The 13232-nt window shown below is 38.7% G+C and overlaps 2 protein-coding genes across 9 annotated transcripts in view; one reads left to right on the top strand and one right to left on the bottom strand.

Moving 5' to 3' along the window:
- LOC121898380 (spectrin beta chain, non-erythrocytic 4-like) overlaps positions 1–6701 on the bottom strand; it is an 82820-nt gene extending 76119 nt beyond the window's left edge. For 5 of the 8 annotated variants that reach the window (XM_042413390.1, XM_042413394.1, XM_042413395.1 and 2 more), the window contains exons 1-2: positions 6539–6701; positions 5391–5803 (exon numbers count right to left, since the gene is read on the bottom strand). The gene's annotated coding sequence lies outside the window, so the exon portion shown is untranslated. Of the gene's footprint in view, positions 1–3039; positions 3208–3536; positions 3752–5390; positions 5804–6538 lie in introns of those variants that run through there. The other 3 variants (XM_042413392.1, XM_042413391.1, XM_042413393.1) reach the window with 3 other exon arrangements.
- Positions 6702–8444: 1743 nt separating this feature from the next.
- Positions 8445–13053, top strand: blvrb (biliverdin reductase B). Its single transcript, XM_042414767.1, has 5 exons — positions 8445–8640; positions 10241–10402; positions 11432–11521; positions 11983–12114; positions 12482–13053. The coding sequence occupies exons 1-5, from the start codon at positions 8556–8558 to the stop codon at positions 12634–12636; spliced, it is 624 nt and encodes a 207-aa protein (XP_042270701.1). The 5' UTR covers positions 8445–8555; the 3' UTR covers positions 12637–13053.
- Positions 13054–13232: the final 179 nt, after the last annotated feature.

The following is a 13232-nucleotide window of genomic DNA, read 5'->3' as shown; positions in this document are numbered from 1 at the left end:
CCTGGTGGATCCGAACCCTAACCTGCTTTATAGGACAAGCATCTAAAAACAATTGTTCTATATTCAGGGTGGCCATCTTTGTTTCCCCCCCCCGGGTAATTTGAGTGTGTTAGTTCAGCTCTGTCACTATTCTTTCAACTGTTGTTCTCTTTATGTTGAAGTTTCACAAGTCGGACTCTTACCTGTCTGTCTTAGTGACACAGTGTGACTGCAGCTAAGCCTTTACTACTGGGTATTGTGGTGGATGTTGATATATAGTTAAAGAGGAATATTTAAAACACATTTTTGCATCACGCAGCATGATTTTAAAGGTGTATATTAGGGCTGTAACTGTCATTATCCATTATCTCAATTATTTTTTGATGAATTGGTTCTTTTTTAGTTCATATGTGTGTGTGTGCAGTGCTGTATACTGTCAGTCGTTACGCTTTCTCCTCTAAACCACTCAATGTTATTATTGCCCTCTCTCCCCGGCTACGCTGTCACTGTTGGTAACCACAATGAATCACCGTTACACCAACGGTGTAATGAAAGCACCGGCACCTGCCTTCCTGCTCTCTCTCCTTTTATTATCCTTCACACTTTTTTCCCTTCCTGTCCTTTCCCTCTCTATTCCCAATCCTCCCTCCGCCCTCACCTTCCATCCTCTCTGTCTGGCCTCCGCAGTTTGTGTTTTGGCTATTAGCATTTGGCATGACGCCGCCATACTACCAAAGAGTTACTTATCTTTTCAATACATGTGATGCCAAATATCAGGTGCCCTTGAAGCAGCCACTTAACCCCCAAATACTGCAGTGAAACTGTTCAGTTGCCAACAGTAGTGTGTGTTCAGCGGTCAAAGACTGTTGGTCCTGGGCAGCAAAGGATTGTTAAAATATAAAACTGTGTGACAATAAGGCAGGTTGATGCTGCAAAACAAGCAAATGCACACTGTTGTCTTCTCTTAGATGAGTATATATTTAGTTAATATTTAGAGATTTTGCACAGGTTTAGTCTCAGAGGCCTTTAAGCATGTCGGTCTTTTATGTCAAGCATTCCCAGATAGATGCACACTATCAGACATTTGCTTAAAACGTGTGTCATAAGCCCATATGAGATTTTAGTAACTAATAAAAGTCATTTATTTGCTAATTGTTTAAATGCTGATATGTACTAAAGTAGAAAAAGAGCCAGTGGTGGGTTTTTCTGGCATATTAAGTCTCTCTTTGCACCTGACGTGTCATCATTCCAACATCAATTCAAACCAACATTACACAATCACACAACTTGTTTCGCTTCTCTTATCTCCGTCAAACTCCAATCTTTTAATCCTTTATCTGTTCATAGTGGAATCACATTTGTGCTGAGGGAACTTTTAGCTCCTTGGTTTAGCATCTGGGGCTCATTAGATCTCAGAACAACCTGTTTTCTTTTGGGTTATTACACATCTCCCCTCCTTCAGCGATCTATCATGGTGCTATCATGAATGGTGACTGGGGAACTGTCTACTCTCTAATAATGGGAAGTGATGCAATGTAATTAGATAAGTGACATAAGAACAATCGATAAAAAGGCCAAAATCTCTGGAGAGAGTTCTCAAAAGTGAGTTGTCTAATGTCAACATGATAATGTAACACACCATCTGAAACACTAATTGCATGTGTCTCTCTATTTCCAACCTCCAACTGGAACCCAGCTCCAACTGGAAATTCACCAGGAAACGTACAGAGCCTTCCTCTCATGTTCAAGCCGTATTTCCACATCAGATATTGTGTATTGATAAATACACCTCCCACACTACGATCAATTCTTCAGACACGGTAACCATTTAAGTGATGATGTTTTATTTTTTCTCCCCTCTCTACACATTGCTGCAGTAATGATCGAAGAACAGCTTAATGTGGATCACGGGAGTCTGGCTGTCCGTGTCTTTTGATTTAGAGGTTTGATTTAGAGACGGAGAGAGATAGAGAGATAGAGATAGAGTGAGTGAAAGAAGCAGACATAATCAAATGACAGGGATAGAGTGAAGGAGTACGAGAAGGAGCGATAGAGAATATAGGGTGACGTTACAGAAGAGAGATGTTACGGAGAAGCAGAAAAGCTGACATGGGAGGAGGTGAAACGGGGAGAATTAAGGGAGAAGGGGAGAAAGAGAGAAGAGAGAGAGACAGGAAGGCAGGAAGATGAAGATAGAAAGAGGAGAGTGAGAGAGAGAGAGAGAGAGAGAGAGAGAGACAGCTGCCAGTGTTAATCAGTCAGTGGCAGCAGCTCTGTGTCTCTGTTTCTCTAAGGCTTAATGGGGACCAGACCCTCAGTGTACTTCCCCCCCTTTTCACCCCACACACACACACATACACACACACTCACACATATTCACACACACACACACACACACACACACACAGCAGTCCTCATCGATATCGTCACATGCAGATCAAAACATCTCGGGGACATTTACCATGACCTCTGCTATCTAGATGATATGTCATCCAACTATTGACAACCGTGAGGAGCACGCTCGGCTTCCGGAATCTCTATTGATCGATCAAAAGACCGAGTATCAATTAAATTCACTTTGGAGGGTCTGAGGGAGGTAAACATCCTTATCATTCTCCAGTAAAACATAACAATACTGTCAGTAATCTAACGCATGTTCACTGATAGAAGGAAATTATCTTGTGCGTCACATTGTGTAGAAATATATTAAACCTAAACTTACTTGCTAAATATATAGTCTGTAAAGATTTAAATGGTCAAATAGAGTTTAGGATGTCTTGTCTTGCCTTATATCACTGTTTGTCAATGTTCCTATCAACCAATAATACTGACATACATTCCTGTGTATAATTATTACATATAAATTGGCCTGATGATTGGCGTTATATATATATCAATCAACAGGCCACATCCTGTTAATGTTGTGCAGCCTCATCTTAAATATGTAATTGATTTGTTTTTAAACTTTTAAACAGCTAGCAGGTTTCTGCGGGCTGCGGTGAAGAGAATAGTATGTTAAGATTAGATGATGCTACGATGTATGCAGCGATATTGATATACCTGCCAAATAGCACCTGGTATGATGGAGTATACTGTCGTTCAAAGTTTCTGCTCCGCTTCTGTGTTCTTGTTCTCACTATTCATCTCACTCTGTCTGTTTTCTGCTTTGCTGTCTTTTATCAGAGCTGTGGTGAAGTTTGTTCTTGCCGTGCGATGTTTCTCACTGATCTGTCGACAGCAACGTAGCAAAAGATGTACGTATTTAGATGTAGCCACTAGCCGTTAGCCACATACTCAAGATTCAATTGCACAACAAATGCCTGGGCTGCTTCATAGTTAGTGTCCTGCCAATAAATCAACCAGTAAACAGAATAACATACTGACTTTGACAATTATTTGGAAAATTTGAGACATTTGTATTGAGTCTGATGGTATATGCTATAAGAGTATAACCATATATTCAGGTCTAAACCTAAACTAAGGACTTTTCCTAAAGTTTATCCAGAATGATGTCACCTCATAAAAACGTCTAAAAGATAAACCTATATTGTTCTTACAGGGATGGCAGCGCTCTCTCTCCCTCTTGTACACACACACACACCGGATCTTGCACCATGACGTCACGCAGTACGCACTTTACACACTGCACTGAGTCCCCTTCCACTCACTTCACCTCAGCAGAGCGAAACAACATCTGTAAGCCAGTCGACGCCCAGTTCCGAGCCTGCAGCCTGCCACAAATCTGAATAAAAACAGTCACCTTGTGGTCCGACACACAACGGAGCAGCAGCAAAGAGCTATAGTGTCCCAGAGAAGCTGTCTATCATCCAAACAACACAGGGATGATAACAAGCAGGGTGTCAAAAAGCACTCTATCCTTAATAGAGCTGGGCTATATATTGTTATAAACAATAATCCTTTTGCTATAATATTGTATTTCTATAATACTGACCTCCACGATACATCACAACAGTGTTTAGTAAAGAAAAAATAGCTACTAAAGCACTATGAAGGTTACTACACTTCTATAAATGGCACCAAGGTAGTAACATGAAATACAGTAGTAATATGGGGGGATTTTAACAGTAACAATATAACAGATATCTATTTTTGCTTCCAGAAGTATTGTATAAATATTAGTGATACTAGACAATACGTACTACCATAAAGTGTGATAAGTTCATAATATAGAGCTGCTGAGCTCCACAAACACACTATTATTGTATTGTATAATTGTATAGTGTTACCACAGGATTTGAACTTCTGTAAAGTACAATATGGTCAAAAACCACAAGCCTACCATGTAACACACATCCACTATGAACACCAAGATGAATATAAGAGTGAGGAGATCAAACTGACTCAATAATATCAGCAAATCTACCAGGAGAATTGCATTAAATGAATAAATGACAACAGCCTTTGCTAATTGTGACTATCCTCCTTTCTTTCTTGGTCAACCCCCCCCCCCCCCCCCCCTCCCATCTCCTCACACACACACACACACACACACACACTTTGCACCAACTAACAAAAGCTGGCCAACTCACCCACACCTGCCTTACCACAAAACACCACAAATAATAACCATACTCATTAACCAGTGAAAGTCTCAATGCAAAACCCAAGGTTAGAGCCACTTTTCACTGCAGCTGTGATCACACACACACATCACCACATTAACACTGGACAGAGAATAGTGCATCTGCTCCTTGTGTTGCTAAAGCAAGCACTGCTGCTGCTGCTGCTGCTGCTGCTGGCCTTGTCTCTCTAACATTCAGTATAAGGATAATATGAATTTACTGCCCTATAAAACAGTAAAATCCCCTCAGGAACAACTGATAACCACAAGGGACAGAAATTCCAAAGTACTGAGGTCACATAGGGAGACCACAGAAACACTTTAACTTCCTGCAGGAATATATTATATTACTGTTGGGACTTATCACTTGACAAACTCTGTTTCTATTTCCACTGGGGCACATTTTATAAATCAAAAGGCCCCAGAAACCTACATAAACATCTGTCGTTTTAAAGTTACAGGTAATAAAGAAGCCGGTATGACATGCAGCAACATAACATAATCCCATACACTAGGCCGCTATTCTGCTTCTCCTTCTCAACTCATTTATCCTTTCACAATTTAGATATCCAGCTCTGGCAGGCAACATAAACACTTTTCCAGGCATGCATCATGTAACACATGTAGGTGAAAAAACAGAAGACATGAAACAGCGCGTCCCCCCCGCCGGATCACTGCAGTACCCTGCACCCAAATGCAGGCCGGCGTCCCTGCAAAAACGAAAAAAACACCATGCAGCTCGACTCCTTGCTCTCACACAGGGAATGACAACATAAAACGACATCCAACGGAGACAAGGAGCATCCTGTCGTCCTTCTATCGGCCTTACCTTCAGCTTCAGTGTTAGTTTTTTTTTGGATTGGTTTTTGTCCTCCTCTTATAGCAAGACGTCGTTGGGATTGAACCGATGAGGAGAGTAGTTTATCAATGGAGGAGACTAGCGCTCCGCTTTTATTCCGGCAGGGTCTTCCCTCGATTAGTCCTTATTACAGGAGGAAGCGGTGTGTCTGGGTAATTACAGAAGCAGCCCGGGGAGTCTGTACCGTGGAAATACAACGCTTTAGCGCAGAAAAGGGGCGCTGTGAGCCTGCAGCGGTGACCGCCGGCCGGGAGATGCTGTCGGTGCTGAGGATGCGAGCCGGTGGAGGTTGAAGATGATATCCATAGAGGTCCCCGTTTCCACCTGACCCAACCTCTCCTTCCTCCTCCTCCTCCTCCTCCTCTTCCTCTCCGCTGGTGATGCTGGAGAGAAATGTCAGCATCAGTGCGGCGAGCAGAGAGAGAGAGAGAGAGAGAGAGAGAGAGAGAGACTGTCAGTGATCAATTATAGCAAGAAGCCACGAGAGGACGTGCTATACAGTCAGTTGAGTGCAGCAAACATAACTTGAAGCCATAAAAAAGTAAAAAATTCAACATTTTCCGTGCTTGTAGTTAATATAGAAAAATAAAAATAGAGAATTAAAAAATAAAGAATAAAATATTTCTGTGTTGGACTCGTCTTCCGTTTGAAAGTGCGCTTACAATCAGTTTTGCCCTTATTTAACTTAGTTTCAAGGTAGCTAGCTAGACATACAAGTAACGACTGTTTACATTATCGAATAATCTGCTGATTATTGTTTGGTCTATGAAAAGTCAAACAAGAGTGAAAAATGCCTGTTGTAATTTTTTACAGACCGATGTGATGTCTTCAGATATCTAGATAGTTTTGTCCGACCAACAGTCCAAAATCCCCCAAAATATTCAGTTAACAGTCATATGAACACAGCAAAAGTAGCAAATCTACGCATCTGAGAAGCTGGAACCACAAGTGTTGGCATAAATGATTATTTCGATTATCAAGATAAATCATCAATTAATTTTCCATCAGTCGACTAATCGATTAACGGACTAAATGTGAGAAATGCTAAGTTAGCTTAACTAGCTTTACAGTAAAACTAGCTTTGAACTGTTATTCAACATTAGCATTAAGTAACTTACTGTTATAGCAAAAGTTTAACATACTTTATGCTGTTACACAATGGTGTAACTAATAATGAACAAACTAAATAATTCACAATTAATTAATGACTCTGGAAGTTAAAGGACAACTTTTTTTAGTTCCTCCATCTTTTTTTCAAACTTCTACTCCACGAAGAAGAAGGGGGCGGGGCTGAACGACATCTGTAAGCCAATCAAAAGCTGCCATGATGTGTCGTAAATCTAAATATTTAGAAAACCATACGTCACTTTTTTCTTCAACTTTTCTGTTGTAAAGCACTGTCCTGAAAGCTGATAGTAGCTATAATTTCAGGATACACATGTAGTCACAGGTGTCCTAGATATTTTTTAGTCCAATTGGATTCCAGATCTCATCAGACCAATGCCTCCCAATTATTATTTAGAATATTATTTAAATTCACTGGAAATCTGGAAATCAACAATTACTCATTGCAGTTTTTTACGATTGGTTACATGCACGGTTAAATATTGAGTACACATCTTCAAAACTCTTGACATAGTCAACACAACAGCAACAATTATGGATAAAACTGTCGACATTTTCATTGTTTTCACACAAAAAACATTCAGTGACTTCAATGACTTTCCTAAACAGTTGTCTCACTCAAACACAAATAACCAACAAATCTCTGTGGATCTGCATCCATTTTGCAAATGCTTACATACTCACTTCAAAACTCTTCAGTTTATGTTCAAAAACTAACATGTATTCATGTGGAATTTGCCAAATTATAACTACACTGAAATACATCTATATTCAACCAAAAACAAGAAAAAATGTCAAAAAATAAAGCTCACTGAAACATTTCCTGCTTCATTTCTATGACTGGTTCCTGTAGAATACATTGTAGTACACTCTATAGAGAGGTACAAATCTTACTGTATTTTGTGATAAAAGGTTTGTTCACACAACATACACATTTCTTACACTATCAACAATTAAAAACAACATATACACAATAAAAAAAAACCTAGAGATCACAGTGATTTACTACTTCAAAGACTGATCCATCCAAAAAAAAAAGATGCATCATGTGTTGCCTGTTGTTATTTTTTGTGTCTACTGGAAGAATATGCTTTTGTGTGTAAAATGAACTGCAGTGTGTCAGTAAAGGTGACTGTGTGAAGAGTTTCGAAGATGTATGCATGTAACCAATCATAAAAAAACATAAAACAACAACTATACTCTAACCAAAAATAACTGTATCATCTGCATTTTATCCAATTAGTACCAATTAATTTAAAACATTTTTCAGGAAAATTATTTGGAAATGATGATAGAATAAAGTGAGACATTTTAGTGAAAATCTTACTAAAATTGTCCCCAGAAACAACAGGGACATCTCAGTGGCAATGTGTGTATTTGCCATATCAGAAGTCAAATTGCAAATTGTAAATTTTGAAGAAATTAATTGAACTTTTTTTTTTTTTACATCTTCTGTTCAAGAGCCATCTGCCACAGTTTTGCACCATCTCATAGCCTGTCCATTAACACAGCAGTCATATCCAGGTGTGGACTAATATTAAACAAATATTCCAACCAATTAGCAGTGTTTCTTTGCTATAACTGCATTCAAGTCTTTATGTATTTCACTAAGTTTTTACATTTAAATTCAGATACTTTGAAGTGAGAGAGTTGAGGCATTGGGGAATCTCATATTTGGATTAATATGAAATTATATTGGCCACCGTTTCAAAAACAAAAAGACTTTCAAGAAATTTCAGGCTTGGTGGTAGAAATCAACAAAGTGAACTACATGTCTGAGTAGTAAGATGATGCATAGAAGTGAATGTACATGTGTATAATAGGGGTATCCGAGCAGCAGGGCTCCTTTAACTGTGTGTGCATGTGTGTAGGAGGAGGAGCCTGAGCTGCGGAAGCGCCTCTCTACACAGGTCAAATGTGATTTATAAGTGAGAGTACCCTCTAGTAGGGACAAGCCGCAGTCAGATCAACAAGCTGTCACTGTTCAGCAAACCTCGCTTATTACAAATAATGTCGGACTCCATTAAAAACGTCGCGATATTTGGAGCTACGGGAATGACCGGGCTGGCGACTCTCCCGCAAGCGGTGGCTGCAGGTGAGGAATGAGAGGAATAGAGTATTACAGCTGTGTCGGTGACAGTTTGATAATCAAACCGTATCAGAAACAAACCGGGGTCCATGATGGGTCCCGGGAGGTCACTGTAGGAGTAGCAACCTATCATTGTTATTTCAACAAATGGAGTTTGAGGCACAGAGAGAGGAAAGTTCGTGTGTGTTCTTGTCAGAGCGTCACTTTATCTGTTGATAACAGAGCTGATAGACAGTGTCATGGATCAGGATTAGTTATCAGCCCACTTATAGGGGTTAAAAAGGGAGATAAACGTGAAGTCATGAGAGTCTCTGTCATGTAAAGGTCTATTCTGTAGTTCTGGTTAATAATGGCTTAACAGCTGATGATTAATGATAATGATTCATAATAAAATGACAGAAAAGTTTAGACTCCACAGTGTCAAACTGTAGATTTAGAGCTTAATGTCTTATAAATTACTGAATTCAGTCATAACTTTCTTTCTCAAAATGTCTTTGTGTGTTAATTAATTAATTAATTAATCTTCTGGCAGCACCAGGTCAATATGTTAACATATGTCCATATCATTGATCAAAATTATTGTGATATTTGATTGTGTCATTAACTAACCCACTTTCATTGACACTTTAGACAATTGCAGCAAATTTAATCTGATTTAACTTAATCAACTCATTTCAGAGCTTGAACTTTTTCATATTCTCATAAATAAATTTAGATTTAGAAATATGTCAGATCCTCTAATTACTGATTGTAATATTATGTATTGATAAATTAACATTCGAATTAGGCAATTAGATTTAGGATCAGATCTCAAACCCTAACGTTTTGAAATCCATAAAGAGTTTCAAAACCATAAACTTGCACACTCACGTAAACACATTACAGTGTGTCATATGCTTCATTTGATTGATCAGCATTTTCATTTCCTTGTCCATTACGGTTCATCACGGGCAAAGAACTGTTGAGTCATGTTAGACGTTACATGTCAGCATTGTGCTGAGTCACAGCTGGCTGTGACATAGAGAGCTGATAGTAGAAAGCTGTTCACTATCTTGCCTATACAGGAGGGGTGGGATCACAAAGTGCACAGGAGGGGCGGGGTCACAACATGTCACAAAACTGGCAAAGTAATTATAGGAACTTCTGAAAAAGACTATTTCATCTAGTTCCAGTGTGGCAGGAATATAATTTGAATTATGTCGTCCTGTTGAATTTTAATGCAAACCTTGCTATGTTCACCAAAGAGACACACTGACACTCTTTGGCTGGAGGGCATTTTGGGAAATAAAGGCTGGATCTGAATAGTGTAAAAATGTCTGTGCACTTCCTCTTTTGCATGACCTTGATGGAAAATGTTATAAGATTGTAGACTGAAGGTGAAATCCTGCAAAGTTAGGCAATATAACCACAGTGTTAAGCGATACAGGTTACCTAAAATAGCTCTAGGCTGCACAGTCACTACAGATGTTAATCTTTGCCAAGATACAATACAACTGTATTTTATACTACACTGGATTTAAGGGCATTTATTTAATATCTGGGAATATAATGATGATGATGAAGTTCATGTATTGGATCTGTTTCATTTCCATGTTTCCTTCCTCAGGGTACAGTGTGACCGTGCTGGTGCGGGACCCTGCCAAGCTGCCTGCTGACCACAAGGCGTCCAGGGTGGTGGTGGGAGACGTACTGAACAAAGATGATGTGAAGAAGACCCTGGAGGGCCAGGACGCTGTTATCATCATCCTGGGCACCAGGAACGACCTCAGTAAGGCTCCACAGTTTGAAGAAAGACACACAAGAAAACATTATAAGAGATGAAAACACAGTGCAAGTCAGCTCAGTTTTCTTTCAAATTTGCATGACTTTACCTGCTGCCTGGCTTTTGCAGTCATCAATTCTTAGATCTTCATACATGTTTTGGATATTTTTTTCTGCAGTTTTGAATTTTCTTTCCTAATGTTGCAAAGTGTTTCTCTTGCTGTGGTTGTTTTGGGCTCTTGTCACATGTTTACACTGACTGGTCAACTGCACAATTTTTCTTGGAATTGATTGATAAAGTTCACATTTCCTTATATAACTGGTGTTGTTCAGATTCAGGGTTGTAGTTTTTAAATGGTGTAATGATGTAAAACATTCACTAGAGGTTGCCATAAGACTTGGACAACACATAACCTTATGTGACATTTAACACTTTAAATGTGTCACCATTGTAACAGTGTGACACAATCTGAAATACACCAGTGGACAGCATTTACAATATTACACTAAAGAAAATGTTCATGATTTCTATATTTTTTCAATAAATTACTAATGTTTAATTGTAAACAATCAACTAACACATAATACTAAACATTCAGACAACATGGAAACAAGCAAGAGTTCACAAAAAGGTGAAAAAAAATGTTTAGTCATGGAAAACAGTGACGCTGTAAAAGAAAAAAAGCTTTACTAACAGTGCATTTAAAAATGTCAGTCAGTAACAGAACAGTCCCCTTCAGTTTTAAATAATTGATGAACACATTAATATTATATTTTCCATGTGTGTACTTTCCTCTGCAATCTGTGATACAGTGCAGTGAATGTATAAGTTCAGCCTGTGGAAACACTGTACTTGGCTCTAACTGTGCCTAAGTACACTTTTGGAGTATTTAGCAACTTTCCTCAGTATGTATGTACGTGAGTGAATAAGGTAAAGTAAGGTAAAGGAAGATAAGATAAGGTAAGCTTAAGTAAGATAAGGTAAGGTGAGGTAAGGTAAAGAAAGAGTCTGATCAGCTCTGATCTGTGTTCTCAGGCCCGACCAGCATGATGTCTGAAGGCACCAAGAACATCGTGGAAGCCATGAAGGCTCGCGGGATCCGCAAAGTTATTGGCTGCATGTCAGGTACGACTCACTGTAATAAAAATGATAACAAAGTGCTGGAAGTGGTCAAAGTTTGTGTTTCGTGGCTGATCTGGGAAATATTCTTTTTCTGTTTTTAAGCCTCTGTTGGCTTCAGATGAGCAGTGCATTAAGACAAGTATTAAAATCTCACATATACAATATATACTGTATGTTATGTATTTTTCTGTCGCAGCACTGATAATAAAAAATTAAAACTAGAGAAAATGGAAGTAAATATAGGTTTATTTAACAGACATCAGTGCAAATGAGACACTGGAAGTAAACCTTACTGAGACATTCATTTCCACTCCTTCCTCTTCACATGGGTTTTTCTGTCTGTTTCTTCTCCTCGTCTCTTAACTTAATCCCACTGACTCAATTAAATCTGTTTTTTCCTGCTATTCTCAACTCAAACTACATGCATATAACATTTTTTTCATCTTTATCCTTCTCCCTCCCAGCCTTCTTGCTGTGGGATCGCTCTAAAGTGCCTCCCCGTCTGGTTCCTGTGACAGAGGACCATGACAGGATGTACACAGTGCTGAAGACGTCTGGGCTGGACTACGTGGCCGTCATGCCTCCTCACATTGGTGGTCAGTAGGAAGTAGAAACTGAGAGTTTCACTGCAAACAAGAGAAATTCCCCTAAATTACTGCAGGAAGTAGAGCAAATGCTGATCAAACCTTTTTATGGTTGCACTTTTTCATGATCTACATTAAAACCTAAGAAACAAATATAAGTTTTAATATCTTATGTATCTATGTATCTTGCTATATGCTATATATATGCTATATCTTCTATATGTATCTTCAAACACAATGTGCAAGGTAGATCCAACATTGTTTTTAATGTTCTTTGTCTTCATTTCCAACATTACTGTGTTACTGTGAGATTTGTGTCTGTATCCCATCTTTGACTAGCTATTTTATTTTAATCGTCTGCTTGTCTGCGTCTCTCCAGGCGATCTTCCTCTGACAGAGCGTTACGCAACGGCAGAGAACATGCTGAGAGGAAGAGCCATATCTAAACACGACCTGGGACATTTCTTCGTCAAATGTCTGTCCACCTCAGAGTGGGATGGCAAGACAGTGGGACTGTGGGGAGAGTACAAATAATTCTTCCTTTACTTCCACCGAAATACACTGCAGAGAAAATATTTGTTTATGCTGAGAATTACAGATAAATGAAGGAATAATATCTGTGTAGATTCACAGTATTAGTTTTCTTGTTTTGATAAACCACTAATCCTTTTGTCTTGTATGATTATAACTAAGCAACTCTTATCTGACATTGTTATATTTTTATACTAATTTTAATCTAACACCAGCTGACATAGGAGACATTTTAAGTGCCAAACCTGTACTGCTGCTTTAGCTGTGAGCTGTTTACATCACTCTACATCAAATCTTTCTTTTAACATCAACAACATTTGATATTGTAGGATTTGTTCCCCATCATCGAATGTTTGTCATATGATACTTCCTGACGCTCTTTATACCCGTTTGAAAATAAAAGACTTTATTGTATAAAAAGTTGCCTGGAAAGAGTGAATTCTCATGTGAATGAGCATAGCTGCAGGCCATTTGTTGTTAGAATGACATAACGATTACAATAATACAATTGCGTAGTGCTTTTCCAATATAGTTACACAATATTCTTATGTAATAAGTAACAGAAGTAATGGTTGATCAAGGGTGAATAGTGTACTCTG

This window comes from Thunnus maccoyii, chromosome 6 (assembly GCF_910596095.1).
Source record: "Thunnus maccoyii chromosome 6, fThuMac1.1, whole genome shotgun sequence".
Lineage (NCBI taxonomy): Eukaryota > Metazoa > Chordata > Actinopteri > Scombriformes > Scombridae > Thunnus > Thunnus maccoyii.
This window is presented reverse-complemented; position numbering and strand designations above follow the sequence as displayed.

What these genes read in the sequence shown, in the direction of transcription:
- blvrb (XM_042414767.1), top strand. Translation starts at nt 8,556, where the DNA reads ATGTCGGACTCCATTAAAAACGTCGCGATATTTGGAGCTACGGGAATG. An exon ending in CCCGCAAGCGGTGGCTGCAG is followed by an intron (nt 8,641 to 10,240) that starts GTGAGGAATGAG and finishes TTCCTTCCTCAG; the next exon opens with GGTACAGTGTGACCGTGCTG. An exon ending in GGGCACCAGGAACGACCTCA is followed by an intron (nt 10,403 to 11,431) that starts GTAAGGCTCCAC and finishes CTGTGTTCTCAG; the next exon opens with GCCCGACCAGCATGATGTCT.